The sequence below is a fragment of the Callithrix jacchus genome, chromosome 22, assembly GCF_049354715.1.
Source record: "Callithrix jacchus isolate 240 chromosome 22, calJac240_pri, whole genome shotgun sequence".
In the NCBI taxonomy this organism is placed as follows: Eukaryota; Metazoa; Chordata; class Mammalia; order Primates; family Cebidae; genus Callithrix; species Callithrix jacchus.
In genome coordinates this window covers 19269300-19290098 of record NC_133523.1, presented here as the reverse complement: position 1 = coordinate 19290098, position 20799 = coordinate 19269300, and the positions used below count along the sequence as shown (strand labels likewise).

The 20799-nt window shown below is 37.7% G+C and overlaps 1 protein-coding gene across 6 annotated transcripts in view; it reads left to right on the top strand.

The window, feature by feature from the left end:
- The window catches only part of LOC100391102 (uncharacterized), a 31008-nt gene extending 12410 nt beyond the window's left edge, over window positions 1-18598 (top strand). For all 6 annotated transcript variants that reach the window (XM_078362032.1, XM_078362033.1, XM_078362031.1 and 3 more), the window contains one exon: window positions 16640-18598. In XM_078362032.1, coding sequence (XP_078218158.1) covers window positions 16640-18225 — 1586 coding nt within the window. In that variant the 3' untranslated portion in view covers window positions 18226-18598. The remainder of the gene's footprint in view (window positions 1-16639) is intronic.
- The last annotated feature ends 2201 nt before the right edge of the window (window positions 18599-20799 follow it).

Here is a 20799-nt window from a genome sequence, read left to right as displayed (position 1 = left end):
AAGAAGGTGGGGGCCAATATTGAACATCCTTAAGGAACAGAACTTTCAGCCCAGAATTTCATATCCTGCCAAACTAAGCTTCACAATTGAAGGAAAAATAAAATCTTTTATGAACAAGCAAGTACTCAGAGATTTTATTACCACCAGGCCTGCTTTGCAAAAGCTTCTGAAAGAAGCATTACAGAGAGAAAGGAACAACCAGTATTAGCCTTTCTAAAAATATACCAAAAGGTAAAGAGCATCAACATAAACAAGAATTTATATCAACGAATGGATAAAACAGCCAGTTAACATCAAATGGCAGTAACCCTAAATTTAAGTCGACTAAATCCCCGAATCAAAAGATAGAGCCAAAACCTAACGGTATGCTGCATCCAGACCCATTTCACATCCAAACATACACAAAGACTCAAAACAAAGGGATGGGGAAAGACTTACCAACAAAATGGAGAGCAAAAATAAATAAATAAATAAAAAGCAGGAGTTGCTATTCTCGCATGTGATAAAATAGATTTCAAAGGAACAAAGATATAGTGGTAAAAGGATCAATGCAATGATAAGAGCTGACGACCCTAACACCCTAAGAACTTTGAAAAAAAAAGTTCTTAAGTACATAAGACCTATAAAGAAATTTAGAGTCAACGAGACAGAAAATTGATGAGGACAACAAGGACTTGAACTCAGATCCGGAACAAGTAAACTTAATAAATATTTATAGAGCTCTCCATTTCAAATACACAAAATATACAGTCTCCACTTTAAATACACAAAATATTGATCTGCCATTATTAATACCCATTTTTAGAATAAAGCAATATTCCCATTTTCTCTCCCTCTTTTTCTTCCTCTTCTTCACTCCTTTCTTTTTTCCTTTTCTTTCTAAAAAGAAAAAAAAAATTAAAAAAAAAATGAAATTCAGGATTTTAATTCTATTTTAAAAGGGATTGTTTTCTCGGCTGGCACCTCAGGCCTGTAATTTCAGCACTTTTGGAGGCCAAGGCAGGTGGATCACTTGAGTTCAGGAGTTTGAGATCAGTCTGGCCTATATGATCTCTATTGAAAATATACAAATTTAACCAGGAGTGGTGGTGGGCTCCTATAATCCCAGCTACTCAGAAGTCTGAAGCAGGAGAATCACTTAAACTTGGGAGGCAGAAGTTGCAGTGAGTTGAGATTGTGCCATTGCACTCCAGCCTGGGCCACAGAGCAAGACTCAGTCTCAAAAAACAAAACAAAAGATTTTTTATTTCTGTTGTATCCAATAGCTTGTTTTAAGCGTATAAAACAGTAACTGGTACATTTCTGTTAATCTTGTATTTTGTCAATTTAATGAGTATATTTATTAGTTTAGGCAAATTTCAATATACTCTCTTTTTTCTGTTCTTTTTGTTTGTTTGTTTGTTTTTTTGAGATGGAATCTTACTCTGTCAGAGGCTGCAGTGCAGTGGCTGGATCCTGGCTCACTGCAACCTCTGCCTCCTGGGTGGGGGTGATTCTCCTGTGTCAGCCTCCCTAATAGCTGGGACTACAGATGCGTGCCACCATGCCCAGGTGATTTTTGTATTTTTATTAGACAGATTTCACCATGTTGGCCAGAATTGTCTCAATCTCTTGACATTGTGATCCGCCCACCTCGGCCTACCAACGTGCTGGGATTACAGACTTGCGCCACCACACCCAGCTATCTATAGTTTTTTATGTATAAGGTTATTCCTCAAACAACTTTTTACTAATTTGTCTTCAATTTCAATGAATAAAAAAATATGCTTTTTATTCATTATTTTGCCACATATTTCCAGTGATGTGTTAAAATAGAAGCATTGACAATGGACACAATATAGTTTTATATTGGTGTCTGTGAAAACAAACAACTCCTCAAGTTTGCATACACTGATTTCAGGAGGTAAAGATCTTTTGTTGGCTTCTCAGGGTTCTAAAATGCCTCCGGGGTTTGTAGTGAATTGGGTTGTAACTTGGTCACAAGGCTTCTGCGTCTGCACTAGGGTCCACATTTAGTTGGCTTGTTACAAGGGGCTTAGGTAGTTGTAATTCCCAGTGTGTTTTGTTTTTTTTAATTGAATATTCTTCAGGACTTTTACATGTGGAGCAGGCACTAGAGTAGGTTTCTACAGTCAGGTCCATATAAAACGGCCTTTATATCAGGATGTGAATGAGTACGGCTTTCACTGAGTACCAGAGAAAATTTCTGGGTTTCTGTATAGACAGAATAGGCCATGAACGGTTCCCCATGGAACTGGAACTGAGTCAGTGACCTGCTTCAGGGACCACAGTAAAGATCAAGGTCTATAGGCCTGCCTGCATGGCTACAAATGGGTATCTTCCTCCAGGTCTCAGGAATGCCAGGACCTCTCCCAAACTGTAACTGGGAGGAGTTTGAGATGGTTTCAGAGTAACTTCAGAATTATCTCCCAAACTGTAACTGCGGGGAGTTTGAGATGGCTTCAGAGTAACTTTAGTATTCTCAGCGAGACCAAGTTGGCTGGGCCATTTCTGTATCTGTAGCCAAGATCAGGGGCCCTGTAGTTTCCCACATGAATGAGGACCTGCCCTCTGAAAAGGAACACTCCTCAATGTTGGGCTTCAGCAGAGTTTCACAACTCTCTCCCTAAATCTCAAAGCTCTCTTAAAGGCGTTTATACTGGAGACAAGGTCTTGCTTTATTACCCAGGCTGGTCTTGAAGTCCAGGCCTGAAGCAGTTCTTCAACCTCTATGTACCATGTAGTTGTCATTACAGATTTGAGCCATGATGCTTGACTCCCTCATAAGGCATTTATTTAAGAAATGGATGAGGCATTTTCTTGTTGAGGGAGGGATAAGCAAATATAGCTGTTTTCATTTTTTTATCCTACTGATGTTTCTCTTGCTATACATTTTTATTTTCTATCTTCTATTTTAAATTGATCTGTAATTCTAGATTAGGACATTTAGGACAGTATGCCAGAATGTACATGTAATGCCTAAAATAATTAAGATAATTGGTAGACACTCCATGTGTAATAAAATAGTTACTTATAAATTTAAATTTTCTTCAGGCAAAAAAAAAAAAAAAAAACCAGGATTTTTCCCTGCCTGTTTTAGCATATGTCTAAATGATAATATAATTTATTGCTAAATATTTGTTTAATATATCAGAGGTTTTAAATATATTTTGAAAAAATATATTTTTTATATTTAGCAGTGTAAGGCTATTCGTTGCTTCTAAAGTTTCATTACAGCCATTTTATTTTGTGTACAAATAGCTTATGGTTTAAAACATAAAAGTTATCTTTTCTTTTTTTTTTTTTCTTTTCTTTTTTTTTGAGATAGCGTTTCACTCTTGTTGTCCAGGCTAACCTTCTGCCTTCCCAGTTCAAGTGATTCTTCTGCCTCAGCCTCTTAAGTAGTTTTAATTACAGGTGCCCGCCACCATGCCCAGTGAAGTTTTTTGTATTTTTATTGGAAACCGGGGATTCACCATGTTGGCCAGGCTGGTCTTCAACTCCTGACCTCAGGTGATTTGCCTGTCTCAGCCTCGCAAAGTGCCAGGCTTACAGATGTGAGCCACTGCGCCTGGCCACTCATTTTTTTTTTTTTTTGATGCTTATTTATTAAAAGTTTCTCCTTTGAATATTTTGTTTATAATTATACTGAATGCTCTCTGAAATTTTACTGCCACACAGTGCATGTCGATGATTCAAAATACCTGCCTTTTATGAGTACAGTTACAGTGAAATACTATAGTTAGAGAAATTGTTTAATGGTACATTAATGTTGCATACCAGATATTATGAGTGAACATGTTTTTTATTGCTGTGCAGTTTCATATTAGTGGTTTTTTTAGTGTAGGTTTCTTAACATCAGCTTATTGTGTTTTTTGTTTTTTCTTATGTGTTTTAATTTTAGTCAATTGGCAATTCTGTGTGTATACTTTAAGTCAATATGAGGTTTAATTAAAAGCCATATGTCGCCAGGCACGGTGGCTCACGTCTGTAATCCCAGCACTTTGGGAGGCTGAGGCAGGCGGATCACCTGAGGTCGGGAGTTTGAGAGCAGCCTGACCAACATGGTCTCTTAAGAAAAAAAAAAAATCTGGGCAGAATGCCACGTGCCTGTGGTCCCAGGTACTCTGGAGGCTGAGGTGGAAGAATCTTGAGCCAAGGAGTGTCCAGACTGCAGTGAGTGAGCTAGGATGATAACACTGCACTCCAGAATTTAACAATATATATCTGTCTCTCTCCCTCTGTCTCTCTCCCTCCGTCCCTTCACCTCTCTCCCCCATCTTTCTTTAAAAAAATAATAATAAAATAAATTTTTAAAAAAAGATAGCCATATGTCCATCACAGATTAGATATGTTTGTTTGTTTATCTATAAATATGACCCCAATATTGGTTATAGCGTAACTTGTATATATTCTTTGTTAGGTGATTTTCAGTGGTTGTTTTATCCTGTATAAGCAAATAATCATGGAAAAATTTTTACCATTTCTTATTTTCACCATGTATTTAATGATGAATACATATTTCTTTGTGTAAGAGAAACATGTCTGTGGTGTGAAGGTAATTTCTGAAAACATTTATGAATCTGTATTTTTTGCAGTTTTTCCTTTAGAAAAGTGTAAAAACATGAAATTTTGCATCTTAAATCTACTTAAGGGTACATTTCAGGGTCAGATATGTAGGTGGCTCACATCTTTTGTTTCAGATATTTCAGAGGCCAAGACAGGAAGTTCACTTGAGCTTAAAAGTTTAAGACCAGCCTGGGCAACATATAAATATTTCTTCTTTACAAAAAGATATTAAAAAAATAGGCATTGTGGTATGCACCTGTGGCTCCAGATACTTGGGAGATGGAGAGAGGAGGATTACTTGAGCCTGGCAGTTTGAGGCTAAAGTGAGCCTTACTTGTGCCACTTCACTTTAGCTTGAGTGACAGAGTGAGACCCTGTGTTGTCAGAAGTTTTACATTTCAGGCATGTTAAGTATATTCACATTGTTAGGAAAAAAACTTCTAAAAGTTTTACATCTCGTGAACCTAAAAGCAAATACTCATTAAGTAACAACAATCCATTTGCCCTCTCCCCAGCCCTTGACAAACGCCCTTCCAATTTCTGTTTTTGTATGTATGACTACTTAATACATGTAAGTGAAATCATACAGTATTCATCACTTCATTACTGGTTTATATAATAGGTGATATAATATTTGCAATGTTTACCTAAAAATGTGACAGAATTTTCTTTGTCAATACTGAATAACAGTGATTTGTAGTAGCTTTAAAAACAAATAAAAAGTACTGAATAATATTCCACTGTATGTATATGTTACATTTTTGTTTATAAATCAAGAGACATCTGAGTTGCTTCAGCCTTTTGTCTTTTGTGAATATGGGTCCAATAAATACGGATGTTCAAATATATCTTCCATGTCTTCTATTGCATATTTGGACTATAGATATATAAATAAAATTGCTGTATTTGATGATAAGTCCATTTTAATTATTTGAGAAACATAAAATTTTTAAATGATGACTGAGTCTTGGTTTCCTGCTAACAATCAACATGAGTTTCATTTTTATTAAATCATGAATAGATTTGGTGTCTTTAAACATTTTCTAGTGGTCACCGTAATGGGTGTGAGGCAGTTTTTTTATTTGTATGTGTTTCTCTCCAAAATATTTCATGTTTTATTTCAAATGCTGTATTCCATTTGTGTATTTTTTTTTTCTTTTTTGAGATGGAGTCTCACTCTGTTGCCCAGGCTGAAATGCAGTGGCATGATCTCAGCTCACTGCAACCTCTGCCTCCCAGGTTCAAGCAATCCTTTTGCCTCAGTTGCCCAAATAGCTGGAATTACAGGTGCATGCTACCACACATGGCTAATTTTTGTATATATATATATTTTTTAATAGAGACGGGATTTCACCATGTTGGACAGGCTGGTCTCAAACTCGAGCTCACAATCTGCCTGTGTTGGCCTCCCAAAGTGCTGGGATTACGGGTGTTAGATCCCGCGCCCAGCGTATTTGTGTATTTTTTTGATAAAATGTTGTTCAGTGCTTTGCTCATTTCTAAATTTATTTTGCTTTATTGTTCAGTTTTAGGAGTTTATACTGAACATGAACTCCTATTACATGTGATTTGCAAAGATTTTCACCTGCTTCCCAGAAGGCATTTTCACTCAATTGAATATTTTTTTTAACGTGCAGAAATTTGAAGTATAGTATAGTTACATTTTTCTGTTTATTTTCTTTGTTCTTCATGCATTCAATGTCATATCTAAGAAAATGGTGCCTAGGCCCATATAATGTCTTTTTTATATTTTTTCTATGTTTATAAGAGATTTGGTTTTTTAAAATGTCTATTTTTAAATTATGTTGATATTCAGTTTTTAACACTTTTTGAGAAGATGATTTTTATTGTGTGTTCATAGCAACTTTAGGAAAGATCATGTAATCATATACAGAAGGCTTTATTTCTGGGTCCTTTATTCTCTTCTTTCATTCTTTCTTTCATCTTCCTTTGTACCAGTATCACACTGTTTTGGTTACTATAGGTTTTAATGTGTTTTAAAATCAAAAGGTATGATGTCTTTTTTTTCTTCTTCATGGATGTTTTGCCAGATATAGTTTAAAAGCAAATTTTAGCCGGGCGCGGTGGCTCAAGCCTGTAATCCCAGCACTTTGGGAGGCCGAGGCGGGTGGATCACGAGGTCAAGAGATCGGGACCATCCTGGTCAACATGGTGAAAGCCCGTCTCTACTAAAAATACAAAAAATTAGCTGGGCATGGTGGCGCGTGCCTGTAATCCCAGCTACTCGGGAGGCTGAGTCAGGAGAATTGCCTGAACCCAGGAGGCGGAGGTTGCGGTGAGTCGAGATCACGGTGAGTCGAGATTGCGCCATTACACTCCAGGCTGGGTAACAAGAGCGAAACTCCGTCTCAAAAAAAAAAAAAAATAAAAGCAAATTTTAAAATGTTAAAGAATACTTCTGTAATAGAACTGTGGTATTGTGATTTGTTTGTTTGTTTGTTTATTTTTGACGGAATTTTGTTCTTCATCCACGTTGGAGTGCAGTGGGGCAATCTTGGCTTACTGCAACCTTTGAGTTTTGGTTTCAAGCAGTTCTCCTCCCTCAGACTCCCGAGTAGCTGGGATTACAGGTGCCTGACACAATTAAATTGTTTGATTCTTGAGCAAGTATATGATGAAGAGTGTGTTTCAGTTTTCTTTCATTTTTAGGAGACAGAGCTTTTCTATATTGCCCAGGGTAATTTCTTTAATTATTTTGTTTTGTTTTTTCTTTTTTTAAAAAATTGTACTTTAAGCTCTGGGGTACATGTGCACATCCTGTAGGGTTATTGCATAGGCACACACATGCCATGGTGGTTTGCAGTCTACATCCCCCCGCTTTTTTTTTTTTTGAGACGGAGTCTCGCTCTGTTACCCAGGTTGGAGTGTAGTGGTGCAATCTTGGATCACTCCATTCTGTGCCTTTTAAGTTGAAGCGATTATTCTGCCTCAGTCTCCCAAAAGTATCTGGGACTACAGGCTTGCTCCACTATGCCAAGCTAATTTTTCTATTTTTAGTAGAGACAGGGTTTCACCATATTGGCCAGACTGGTTTCAAACTGCTGACCTGCCTCAGTTTCCCAAGGTGATGGCATTACAGGCTTGAGCCACTGCACCCAGCCTAGCCCAGGCTAACTTTAAACTCTTGGGCTGAAGAATCCTCCCGCCTCAGCCTCCCAAAATGCCAGTATTACAGGTGTGAGCCACCACACTCACCCTGTGTGTTTTATTTTTATGTATTCTTGGATTTGCCACTTTTCTTTTGCTTTTAATTTTCAGTTTCATTTACTTTTGGTAGGAAAACACACAGTGTATGATTTTGGTCTTAAATGTATTTGTTGTTATTTTGAGAAAGGATCAAACTTGTCACCCAGGGTGCAGTATAGTGGCATAATTTTGGCTCACTAAAACCTCAGCCTTCCTGATTCACACGATCTTTTTACCTAAGCCTCCCAAGTAGCTGAGACTACCGACATGCATAACCATGCCTTGCTGATTTTTTAATTATTTGTAGGGACAAGGTCTCACTGTTATTTAGGCTGGTCTCAAACTTCTGGCGCCAAGTGATTTCCTCACTTTCATCTTCCAAATTGTTATGATTATAGGTATTAGCCACTACCCCAGCTGGTATTCTTTAATAAGACTTGCTATATTTTGTAACAGAATACATCTAGTGCAATGAATAATATTGCGTATTCTTTGGCTTTTGAGTGGAAAGTTTTGTACATGTCTGTGAAGCCTAGTTGGTCTATGGTATGGTTTGGAAGTCCGTGTTCTGCAAACCTGATGCTACAATGTAATCCTAAGTCAGTTTTGGATGTGGAACCTGCTGGGAAGTGTTTAGGTCATGGAGGCAAGTTCCTCATAAATGCCTTGGCACCATCTGTTTGATAATCAGAAAGTTTTCACTCCATTAATTAAAATGAGAGCAGGTTCATTAAAGGAACCTGGCTTCTTTTTTTTTTTTTTTTTTGGGGGGGGGGAGGAAGGCAGGAAGGAAGTGAAGAAGGATGGTAGGGAGGAAGGAAGGGATGAAGAAAGGAAGGAAGGGAGGAAGCGGGGAGGGAGGGAGGGAAGGAGGGAAGGGAAGAAAGGAAATCAAGCAATGAAAGAGACATTGCCGACCTGGATCTGGAGGTTTACAAGTTGATTTGAGAGAAGGAAAGAAAAAAAATAATAAGTAAAGGAGAGGAAGAAAGAGGGAGAGTAAATGGAAATATTGCTTTATTTTGAAACAAATTGGGTATTAATAATGGCCAATCAATGTTTCATTTAAACTAATGGGTAGGTGTGATGTGGTATTGACAAGAATGTATATTTTGTGTATTTGAAGTGGAGGGCTCTATAAATATTTATTAAGTTTACTAGTTCGGGATCTGAGTTTGAGTCCTTGATATCCTTATTAATTTTCTGTCTCATTGTGTCTAAGTCTATGTATCTGGGTGTTAGTATCGTTAGCTCTTGTTGTTGCATTGATCCTTTTACCACTATATCTTCGTTGCTTTAAAATCTATTTTATCAGATACAAGAATTGCAACTCCTGCTTTTTATTTATTTATTATTTATTTTTGCTCTCCATTTGGTTGGTAAATCTTTCTCCATCCCTTTGTTTTGAGTCTTTGTGTATCCTTGCATGTGAAACAGGTCTGGATGTAACATGCTGTTGGGTTTTGGCTGTGTCTTTTGATTGGGAATTTAGTCAATTTAAATTTAGGGTTACTGCCATTTGATGTTGACTGGCTGTTTTATCCATTTGTTGGTGTAAATTCTTCTTTATGTTGGTGCTCTTTACTTTTTGGTGTATTTTTAGAAAGGCTAATACTGGTTGTTTCTTTCTGTGTGTAATGCTTCTTTCAGAGGCTCTTGTAAAGCAGGCCTGGTGGTAATAAAATCTCTGAGTTCTTGCTTGTTCATAATAGATTTTATTTTTCCTTCAGTTGTGAAGCTTAGTTTGGCTGGTTATGAAATTCTGGGCTGAAGGTTCTGTTCTTTGAGGATGTTGAATATTGGCCCCCACTCTCTTCTGGCTTGTAGAGTTTCTGCTGAGAGATCTGCTGTAAGTCTGATAAGCTTGCCTTTGTGGGTAACATGACCTTTCTCTCTGGCTGCCCTAGGATCTTAAACATTATCCAATCAGGGACATTGGGCTGGAAACCGTCCAATCAGGCACATAGCTGTTTATCAGAGATGATTGGCTTTAAGTTTTCTTTATTTGTAATATCTTTGTCAGGTTTTTTTATCAGAATGATGCTGACCTCATAGAGTAAATTAAGGAAAAGTCCCACCTTTTCTATCTTTCTCATTGGTTTCAAAGATTTTCATGATTTCTGATTTAATTTCTTTGTTTACCCAGAAGTCATTCAGGAGCCGGTTGTTCAAGTTCCATGTGGTTTTGTGGTTGTGAATTTTTTTTGTTATTTTGTTGTTTTTTGAAGACAAATTTTCACTCTTTCAAGTAGGCTGGACTGTAGGGGCACAATCCAGGCTCATTGCAACCTCTGCCTTCCAGTTTGAAGTGATTCTTTTGCCTCAGCCTCCCAGGTAGCTGGGATTACAGGCACCCACCACCACCCCCGGCTAATTTTTGTATATTTAGTAGAGACGGGGTTTCATCATGTTTCCCAGGCTGGTCCTCAAGCTCCTGACCTCGTGACCTGCCCACTTTGGCCTCCCAAAGTGCTGAGATACAGATGTGAGCCACCACGCTTGAAACGGAGGTTTTGTTTTTTTGGTTTTTTTTTTTTGAGACAGTGTCTTACTCTGTCACCCAGGTTGGCATGTGATGGTGAGATCTTGGCTCAATAAAACCTCTGCCCCTGGGTTTCAACAATTCAGCTGCCTCAGCCTCTTGCATAGCTGGCTAAAGGCACATGTCACCCACCTGGCCAATTTTTTGTATTTTTAGTAGAGATGAGGTTTCAGTTTGTTGACAAGGATGGTCTCGATCTCTTGACCTCGTGATCCAACCGCCTCAGCCTACCAAAGTGCTGGGATTTTAGGTGTGAGCCACCGCACCCAGCCACTCTTGCCTTTTTTTATCTTTGTTGGTTTAAAATTTGTTTCATTAGAAACTGTGATGGCAAAGCTAGCTTTTTTTCTTATTTTATTTTGTTTGTAAAATTTCCCCTTTTCTTTATTTTGAGCTTATGTGTGTATTTGCATATGAGTTGGGTCTCTTGAATAAAGCACACCAATGAGTCTTGACTCTTTATTTACCTTGCCATTCTGTGTCTTTTAATTGGGGCACTTAGCCCATTTACATTAAAGGTTAATATTGTTTTGTGTTAATTTGCCTTTATGGTGCTAACTGGTTATATTGGAGACTTGTTGATCTTGTTTAATGATGTGATTAGTCTTTGTGCTTAAGGATTTTATGCACCGCCATTATGATAGTAAAACATTCCATGTGTTTCTGTATATTTACATTTAATAGAGGGCTTTATATTTATGTATGGTTTCATTATGCTGTCCAGCACCACGTTCTGTTTAATATGCAGAGTCAGTGTTTCTCAGACTATTCTTTTTTTTTTTTTTTTTTTTTTGAGACATAGTTTCTCTGTTGTGACCCTGGCTGGAGTGATATGGCCTGATCTTGGCTCACCGCAACCTTTGCCTCCTGGGTTCAAGCCATTCTCTTGCCTCAGCCTCCCGAGTAGCTGGGACTACAGGCATGCACCACCATGCCCAGCTAATTTTTGTATTTTTAGTAGAGATGGGGTTTCAACTTGTTTACCAGGATGGTCTCGATTTCTTGACCTCGTGATCCATCTGCCTCGGCCTCCCAAAATGCTGGGATTATAGGCGTGAGCCACCACGCCTGGCCTCTCAGACTGTTCTTGAACTCCTTGTCTCAAGTGATCTGACTGCCTTGGTTTCCCAAAGCTGCAGAATTATGGGCATGACCCACTGTGTTTGACCACTATGTAACCTTTCTTATAAGACCGTGCTAGTTGTAATAAATATCCTGAGCTTCTATTTTGGACAGTCTTTATTTTTATCTTGTATTTGAAGTGAAATAATTCTGAATAAATATTAGTGGTTAGGAGATATATATATATATATATTTTTTTTTTTTTTTACATCAAAAATTGGGAAGTTCTCAGTCTCTTTTTGTCTTCAAGTTACCTGGGTATTACTTTTTCTTTATATTCTTCTTGTAAGATTTCTTTTCTGAATATGTTGATGTACTTAATGGTGTATAAGTTTTACATTTTATATTTTAATTTTGTTTTGCCAGATTATATTTTTGTGTTATATAATTCAGGGTATTCCGCCTCAAACCAGTTAATTGTGTTTTCTTCTTTTGTTTTATATATATATATATATAGATATAGATATAGATATAGATATATTTTTTGTTTTGAGACAGAGTTTCGCTGTTGTTACACAGGCTGGAGTGCAATGGCATGATCTTAAATCACCGCAACCTGGGCCTCCTGGGTTCAGGCAATTCTCCCACCTCATCCTCCTGAGTAGCTGGGACTATAGGCACTCATCACCATGCCCAGCTAATTTTTTGTATTTTTAGTAGAGACGGCGTTTCACCATGTTATCCTGGATGGTCTCGATCTCTTGACCTGTGATCCACCTGCCTCGGCCTCTCAAAGTGCTGGGATTATAGGTGTGAGCCACCACGCTGGGCCGTTTTGGTTTATATTATACTTGTGTATGAAGTTGTTTAACTCTGCACAATTTAAGACAGTGTTGAGCAAAATCAACTATGAATCAGCTGTATATCTACTACCAATATTATTACATCGAAGTGTTTTTCTTCCTATAAGTATTATTCCTGTTTTTTTAATTAAATAAGTTGTATATTTTTTATGTATGTTTGTTGTAAACGGTTTTTCAGTCTTATCTAGGTTGGTAGGCATAAAAAATCCTCCTAATTTTTTTTTTTTTTTTAATTTATCCTAGATTTCAGAACACCTACTTTGAATGCCTATAGTTAATCAGTATTATTTTTGTGTGGGAGAAACACTTTGGGATTTAAAGATAATATTTAAACTGTCATAACTCTGAATTTTTTTAGGTATTATTTTTAATTACCAAAAACACAACAAAATTTGTTATCAAATATATGGTTTTTGCTTTTTCTTCTTCTTCTTTTTGAGATGGACTTTTGCTCTTGTTACCCACGCTGGAGTGCAATGGCACGATCTCGGCTCATCGCAACCTCCGCCTCCTGGGTTCAGGCAATTCTCCTGCCTCAGCCTCCTGAGTAGCTGGGACTACAGGCATGCGCCACCATGCCCAGCTAATTTTTTTGTATTTTTAGTAGAGACGGGGTTTCACCATGTTGACCAGGATGGTCTCGATCTCTTGACCTCATGATCTACCCGCCTCGGCCTCCCAAAGTGCTGTGATTACAGGCTTGAGCCACCGTGCCAGGGTATCACATATTTTTTAATATTTTGTTCTCTCATATTATATTGACAATGTTATGCAACATATCTCTACAGTGTTTTCATTTTGCAAACCTTAATCTTAATACACATTCAACTACAACAAATTTTTGATTTTCTCAGAATTTCCAAACACTGCCATTCTGTTTTCTTTTTCTAAGTGTGTAACTGCTTCATATATTTCATATAATCTCTGTCTTTTTGTGGCTGACTCACTTCCTTTGGTATAATGTCAAAATTTATCTTTATAGTTGTTAGAATATATCCTGCTTATAAAATTCTGTGTGATAAAAGAGTATTTTTATATTTTAAATTTGTATCTACTGCATAATTCGGTTACAGAACTTTGAATTGCTTTTACCTATTGGCTTTCAGTAATAATGCTGCGATCATTATGGGTATGCCAATAACTCTTCATATTAGTATGTACATAATAGTTTATATCTGTGCTGCCTGTTTTATTCGTTCATGTTATGATTATACTGATACTGAATTGTGGTTTTTTTGTTTTTTTGTTTTGAGATGGAGTTTCACTCTTGTTACCGAGGCTGGAGTGCAATGGCAGGATCTCCGCTCACTGCAACCTCTGCCTCCTGGGTTCAGGCAATTATCCTGCCTCAGCTTCCTAGTTTCTGGGAGTACAGGCATGCACCACCATGCCCAGCTAATTTTTTTTTTTTTTTTTAGTAGAGACGGGGTTTCACCATGTTGACCAGAATGGTCTCGATGTCTTGACCTCGTGATCCAAGCGCCTCGGCCTCCCAAAGTGCTGTGATTATAGGCATCAGCCACTGCGCCATGCTGAATTGTGTTTTTTTTAATGTCTTCCTTTTTCTTTTTTTCTTTTTTTTTATAGATAGAGTTTTACTCTGTGTAAAAGCCCGCACCCCTACTCAGTTCAAATCCTGATCGGACCCACTGTCCCTCATAATGTCGTCATCCGAGAGCCCCTGTGGCTGCTCTGGGTTGTGACCCAGGCTGGAGTGGGATGAATGGCATGATTGTGGCTAACTGCAACCTCTGCCTTTTGGGCTCAAGTTATTTTTCTGCCCTTGCCAATTGAGGAGCTGGGATTATAGGCATCTGCCAGCCTGCTTGGCAAATTTTTGTCTATTTAGGAGATAGGGCGTTTCACCATGTTGACCAGGCTGGTTTCAAACTCCTGACTTCAAAGTGATTCTCCTGTCTTGACCTCCAAAAATGTTGGGATTACAGGCATGAGTGACTGTGCTCTACCCCAAGATTCTTTTAATTCTCTAGCTTTATAATGTGTTTTTCTTTCTTTCTTTGTCTTTTTTTTTTTCTTATAAAACTTAGTCTCATCCCATCATCCAGGCTGGAGTGCAGTTGTGTCATCCTGGCTTACTGCAACCTCTGTCTCCTGGGTTCAAGCAACTCTCATGCCTCAGTCTCCGAAATAGCTGTGATTATAGGTGCCCATGACTATGCTCAACTAATTTTTTTGAATTTTTAATAGAGACAGGATTTTAGCATGTTGGCCAGGCTGGTCTTGAATTCCCAACCTCAGGCGATCCACCCACCTAAGCCTCCCAAAGTGCTGGTATTACAGGTATTCACACTGTGCCTGGCCTGTAATGTGTGTTCAAATCAGAAACTGTAATGCCTTTATTATTGGTTCTTTTTTGGAAGACTGTTGGGTACTTCATTGTCTCTTGAGATTCCATATACTTTTGAGGTTGCTATTTCTATTTGCTCAAAAATGAAAAAAAAAATTGAAAAACATTTCATTAAATCTGTACATTACATTGAGCGTTATGAGCATTTAAGAATATTTCCATCTTTGAACAGGAACATGCTGATGAGTGTGTTTCTTTATTTCCATGTATTGGTACATTTTTAAGTTGTTTCTATTTTCATTTTTTGTGGAGTGGAGTTTTGCTTTTGTTGCCCAGGTTGGTGTGCAATGGAACAATTTTGTCTCACTGCAACCTCTGCCTCCTGAGTTCAAGCATTTCTCCTGCCTTAGCCTTAATTGCCAATATTACAGGGATACACCACCACTCCTGGCTAAGTTTGTATTTCTAGTAGAGATGGCATTTCCTCATGTTGCATAGTCTGGTCTTAAACTACTGACCCCAGGCGATCCACCTGCCTCGTTCTCCCAACACGCTGGGTTTACATACATGGGCTCTACCACACCCAGCCTACAGGTCAGTTTTACCTTGCAGCTTCTAAGATCCTCTGTTCTCTGACTTTTTAAATTGTGCTTACAGATCTGTTTGATACATGTTAGTCTACATCCTAGTTTGTTGAGCTTCTTTGTATCATTTTTTAAAAGGTTTTTTAGTTATTCCTCTTTATATTTTTACCTCTTTTCTGTTTTTCTTTCTTCTTTCATTTTTTAAATTAAGTCTTGGTCTGTCACAAGGCTGGAGTGCAGTGGTGCAATCTTGGCTCACTGCAATCTCTGCCTCCCTGGTTCAAGCGATTCTCTTATTTTGGCCTCTCAAGCAGCTGAAATTATAGGCCCCTGTCACCACACCCAGCTAATTTGTGGATTTTTAGTAAAGACAGTGTTTCACCATGTTTGCCAAGATAGTCTCGATCTCCTGATCTCGTGATATGCCCGCCTTGGCCTACGAAAGTGATGGGATTACAGGCCTAAGCCAGTGTGCCTGACCTGGTTTTCTAATATTTTCAATATTTTTGTTATTTTGAGTTTTCTAATTTTCTATACTTCTCTGTGTTCACAGTTTAATTGAGTATTATTTAAATTTATTTTCAGTTTTTAAAATTATACATCAATTTTTAATCTTTCTGAAAATTTTTTATTTTTGTTGAAACGACATTGCCTTATTTTAACGTTGTAATCTTTTATTAAAATTTGAACATTAAAAAAAGTTAACCTGTTTCAATCTTTATAATATGGCTTTCTCCTGGCATCTTTATAACATGGCTTTCTCCTGGCCTACTTTGAACAATTGTCCGGGTCAGAGATTCTGAGAGTCTCTGAGACATGTTCTTAAAAGGTGTTTTGTCTAAAATTTTCTTTCTTTCTTTTTTTTTAAACATGGTGTTTTACCATGTTGGTCTGGCTGATCTTCAACTCCTGACCTCAGGTGATCCACCACGCCTGGCCTGTCTAAAGTTATTTGCTTTATACTTAAAATTTAAGGGACTGTGGGGGGAGGGGCAGGGAACAGAAAAAATAAATTTAAGACTAATGCTGGGTAAATGTAACAAACTCCCCTTTTCCTTTTATTTCCTCCTTTTATGTGGCTTTAGTGCTCACTTGGTCACTTGAAACACTTAGCTCATTTATCATTTTCTCTCAGAAGTATTTTGGTTAGTTTTTGTTACATATAAATGTCTATAAAAAACTAGGGCCTCTTGTATTTTTATATACTATCTTCTTCATGTAGTTTTTATAATGTTACAGGTAAATTAGCTGGGCGTGGTGGCGCGTGTCTGTCATCCCAGCTACTCAGGAGGCTGAGGCAGGAGAATTGCCTGAACCCAGAAGGCGGAGGTTGCGGTGAAGTGAGATCGTGCCATTGCACTCCAGCCTGGGTAACAAGAGCGAAACTGTGTCTGAAAATAATAATAATAATAATAATAATAATAATAATGTACAGGTTAGAATTGTAGCATATATTTATCTGAGTCTAGTAAGTGAAGTAATTTGTTATTTTTATTTCTTTCAGTTCTGTGTTCTCATTTTGGCCAAGACCTTTGGCCAAAGCTGGGAATAAAAGATTCTTTTCAAAAAGTAACACTGAGAGAAAATGGAAAATGTGGACATAAGGATTTACAGTTACGAAAAGGCTGTAAAAGAGTGAATACGTTTAATGTGCACAAGGAAGGTTATAATGAACTAAACCAGTGTTTGAAAACTAACAGAAGCAAAATATTTCAATATGATAAACATGTGAAAGTCTTTCATAAATTCTTAAATTCAAATAGACAGAAGACAAGACCTACTGGAAAGAGACCTTTCAAATGTCAAAAATGTGGCAAATCATTTTACATGCTTTTACACCTAAGTCAACATAAAAGAATTCATATTAGAGAGAATTATTACCAATGTGAGGAATGTGGAAAAGCTTTTAACCAGTACTCCTACCTTACTAATCATAAAAGAATTCATACTGGAGAGAAACCCTACAAATGTGAAGAATGTGGCAAAGGCTTTACTCTATCCTCATACCTTACTAGACATAAAAGAATTCACACTGGAGAGAAACCCTACAGATGTCAAGAATGTGGCAGAGCTTTTAACCAACAGGCAAGCCTTACTACGCATAAGAGAATTCACACTGGAGAGAAACCCTACAAATGTGAAGAATGTGGCAAAGCTTATAAACACTCCTTAAACCTTACTAATCATAAGAAGTTTCATACAGGAGAGAGACCATACAAATGTGAAGAATGCGGCAAAGCGTTTACCCGGTCATCGCTCCTTACTAGACATAAGAGAATTCACACTGCAGAGAAACCCTTCAGATGTCAAGAATGTGGCAGAGCTTTTAACCGACACATACACCTTACTGGACATAGTAGAATTCATACGGGAGAGAAACCCTACAGATGTGAAGAATGTGGCAAAGGCTTTACCCTATTCTCATACCTTACTAGACATAGGAGAATTCATACAGGGGAGAAACCCTACAGATGTGAAGAATGTGGCAAAGGCTTTACTCTATTCTCATACCTTACTAGACATAGGAGAATTCATACAGGAAAGAAACCCTACAAATGTGAAGAATGTGACAAAGCCTTTTGCAAGTACTCAGTTCTTACTATACATCAGAGAATTCATACTGGAGAGAAACCTCACAAATGTAAAGTATGTGGCAAAGCCTTTAAACAATCATCACACCTTAGTAATCATAAAATAATTCATACTGGAGAGAAACCCTACAAATGTGAAGAATGTGGCAAAGACTTTAAGAAATTATCATACCTTACTGATCATAAAAGAATTCATACTGTAGAGAAACCTTACAAATGTGAAAAATGTGGCAAAGCCTTTACCCTATGCTCATACCTTACTGCACATAGGAGAATTCATACTGGAGAGAAACCCTACAGATGTGAAAAATGTGGCAAGGCCTTTACCCTATCGTCATATCTTACTAGACATAGGAGAATTCATACAGGAGAGAAACCATACAGATGTGGAGAATGTGACAAAACCTTTAACCAGTATTCATATCTTACTAAACATAAGAAAATCCACACTGAAGAGAAACCCTGTAAGGGTGAAAAATATGGTAAGACCCTTAACTAGTCCTCAGTTCTTAAAAGACATGAAATAATTCATACTGGAGAGAAACTCTACAAAGCCGAAACATGTGACATACGCCTTTTACAACATTTCAAACTTATCTATTCATAAAAGAAATCCTATTGGTGAGATTCATATTGGTTATTAGAAGAATACATTTTACAATAAAAGACGTAATATAAATTAAGTAATACATACTAAGATAATTATTCATGAACTTGCATTATTGTTAAATATTTCTATTACACAAAATAATCTACAGATACAATGTAACCTCATGACATTAGCAGTGAAATACTTCATAGAAATTTTTCAAAATGATGTCAAAATAAATTTAAACAATAAAAAACAATAAAAATTTTACCTATTGAAAAAATATTCCTTAACTTCTTTGCAGCTGAAAGCCACTGGCACAGAAAAGTCACTAGAGATGTTAATCCATTATGTTATTAAATAGCATATTGTGACCATCTTTTACCTATACCCTTTGGTAAGGTGTAAGAGGTTAAAGGTGGTGGTATGATAACACTTCACTGAATGCACAGTATTTAACATGTTAAAAATGTTGAAGGCAGGGCCCGGTGGCTCACGCCTATAATCCCAGCACTTTGGGAGACTGAGTTGGGCGGATGACAAGGTCAGGAGATCGAGATTATCCTGGCCAACATGGTGAAACTGTCTCTACTAAAAATACAAAAATTAACTCGACGTGGTGGCGTGCACCTGTAATCTGAGCTACTCAGGAGGCTGAGGCAGGAGAATTGCTTGAACCCAGGAGGCGGAGGTTGCTGTAAGCTGAGATGGCACCACTGCACTCCAGTCTGGTGCCTGGTGCATGACTGTCTCAAAAAAAAAAAAATGTTGAATTGGGCCGGGCATGGTGGCTTACACCTGTAATCCCAGCACTTTGGGAGGCCGAGGCGAGTGGATCATGAGGTCAAGAGATCGAGGCCATACTGGTTAACAAGATGAAATCTCATCTCTATTAAAAATACAAAACATAAGCTGGGCATGCTGTCTCGCGCCTTTAGTCCCAGTGACTCGGGAGGCTGAGGCAGGAGAATTGCTTGAACTTAAGAGGCGGAGGTTGCGGTGAGTCGCTCGCGCCATTGCACTCCAGCCTGGGTAACTAGAGCAAAACTTTGTCTCAAAAATAAAAAAATAAAAAACTTCTTAATTAAAATTTTTAAAGTACTGTCTTTTATTATATAAAAGTATAATTAGTCCAAAAAACCCTATCAATTTGATATTTTTAAAAAATTAAACGTTTTCTTCTCATAATGCAGAGTATGACTCTGAACACATACCTACCTCATGCATCACTCAATCCTATAAAAATCCCAAAGAGCCTCTCAACTTAGATTTTCATTATGTGTCTTCTGTTTCAATTTCTTTAGTTTTCTGTAGAAAAGATTATAAATAATGCCCACCTAATAAAGAATCTCTTGGGCTCACGCTTCTAATCTCAGCACTTTGGTAGATGGAGGCAGGCAGATTGCCTGAGGTTGGGAGCTTGAGAGCAGCTTGACCAACATGGAGAAACTCATGTCTCTACAAAAAAATTAGCTGGGCATAATTGTGCATGCCTGTAATCCCAGCTATTTGGAAGGCTGAGGCAAAAGAGTCGCTTGAACCTGAGAGGAACTGGTTGTGGTGAGCTAAGATTGTGCCATTGCACTCCAACTTAAGAAACGAGCAAAACACTTTCTCATTAAAAAAAAAGAAAAGGTTACAGTAGCACCTGTGGAAAGAAAAGAAAAAAAACTCTTTGAAAGTCAAACCCAGTCGTGTATTTGTACTATCAAATACCTGAGTTGGGTGAATTTCTCTCTTGTGGAGGTTTTAACATAAACCTGAAACTCCTGAATTTTTCAGAAAGTACAATCCTGGTCTGTGGTAAGTAGAAAATATAGTACAGGGACTGTGTAGAGAAGGTTTCAGTTTTCCCAAGGGGCTATTATTGGCTCCTCCATAAATCAAATTTGATTTAAAAAACAAAAACAAAAAAACTGCCTGTCAAAGCCTTGGTAAAATAACAAGTTTCTCCTGTTATAAGCCCTGTTACTTATAAATAGAAGAAAACAATTCTGGACCAGGTGCAGTGGCTGATGCCTGTAATCCCAACACTTTGGAAGGCTGAGGCCGGTGGTTCATGAATTCAATATATTGAGACAATCCTGGCCAACATGGTGAAACCCTGTGTCTACTAAATATACATAAAATTAGCTGGCTGCAGTGGCTATGCACACCTGTAGTTCCAGATACTTGGGAGGCCAAGGCAAAGAATCGCTTGAACCTGGAAGGCAGAGGTTGCAGTGAGCTGACATGCCACTTCAAATGCCTGTTGACAGAGGGAGACTCCATTTCAAAAAAAAAAAAGTATATTACTTCAGCCTTATGTTAGTTCAGTGCATGCAGCTAATCCTTGCTCTGCCTGATATTCATGAACTTTTCAGCTCTTCATGAGTCCTGAAGTTTTTGTCTCTTACGTCACAATCTCCAAAGTTATCAGAAACTTTGATTCAAGAGCACCTGTTAGAATTTTATAGCTGATTATAAAACCACCTTCTAAAGAGG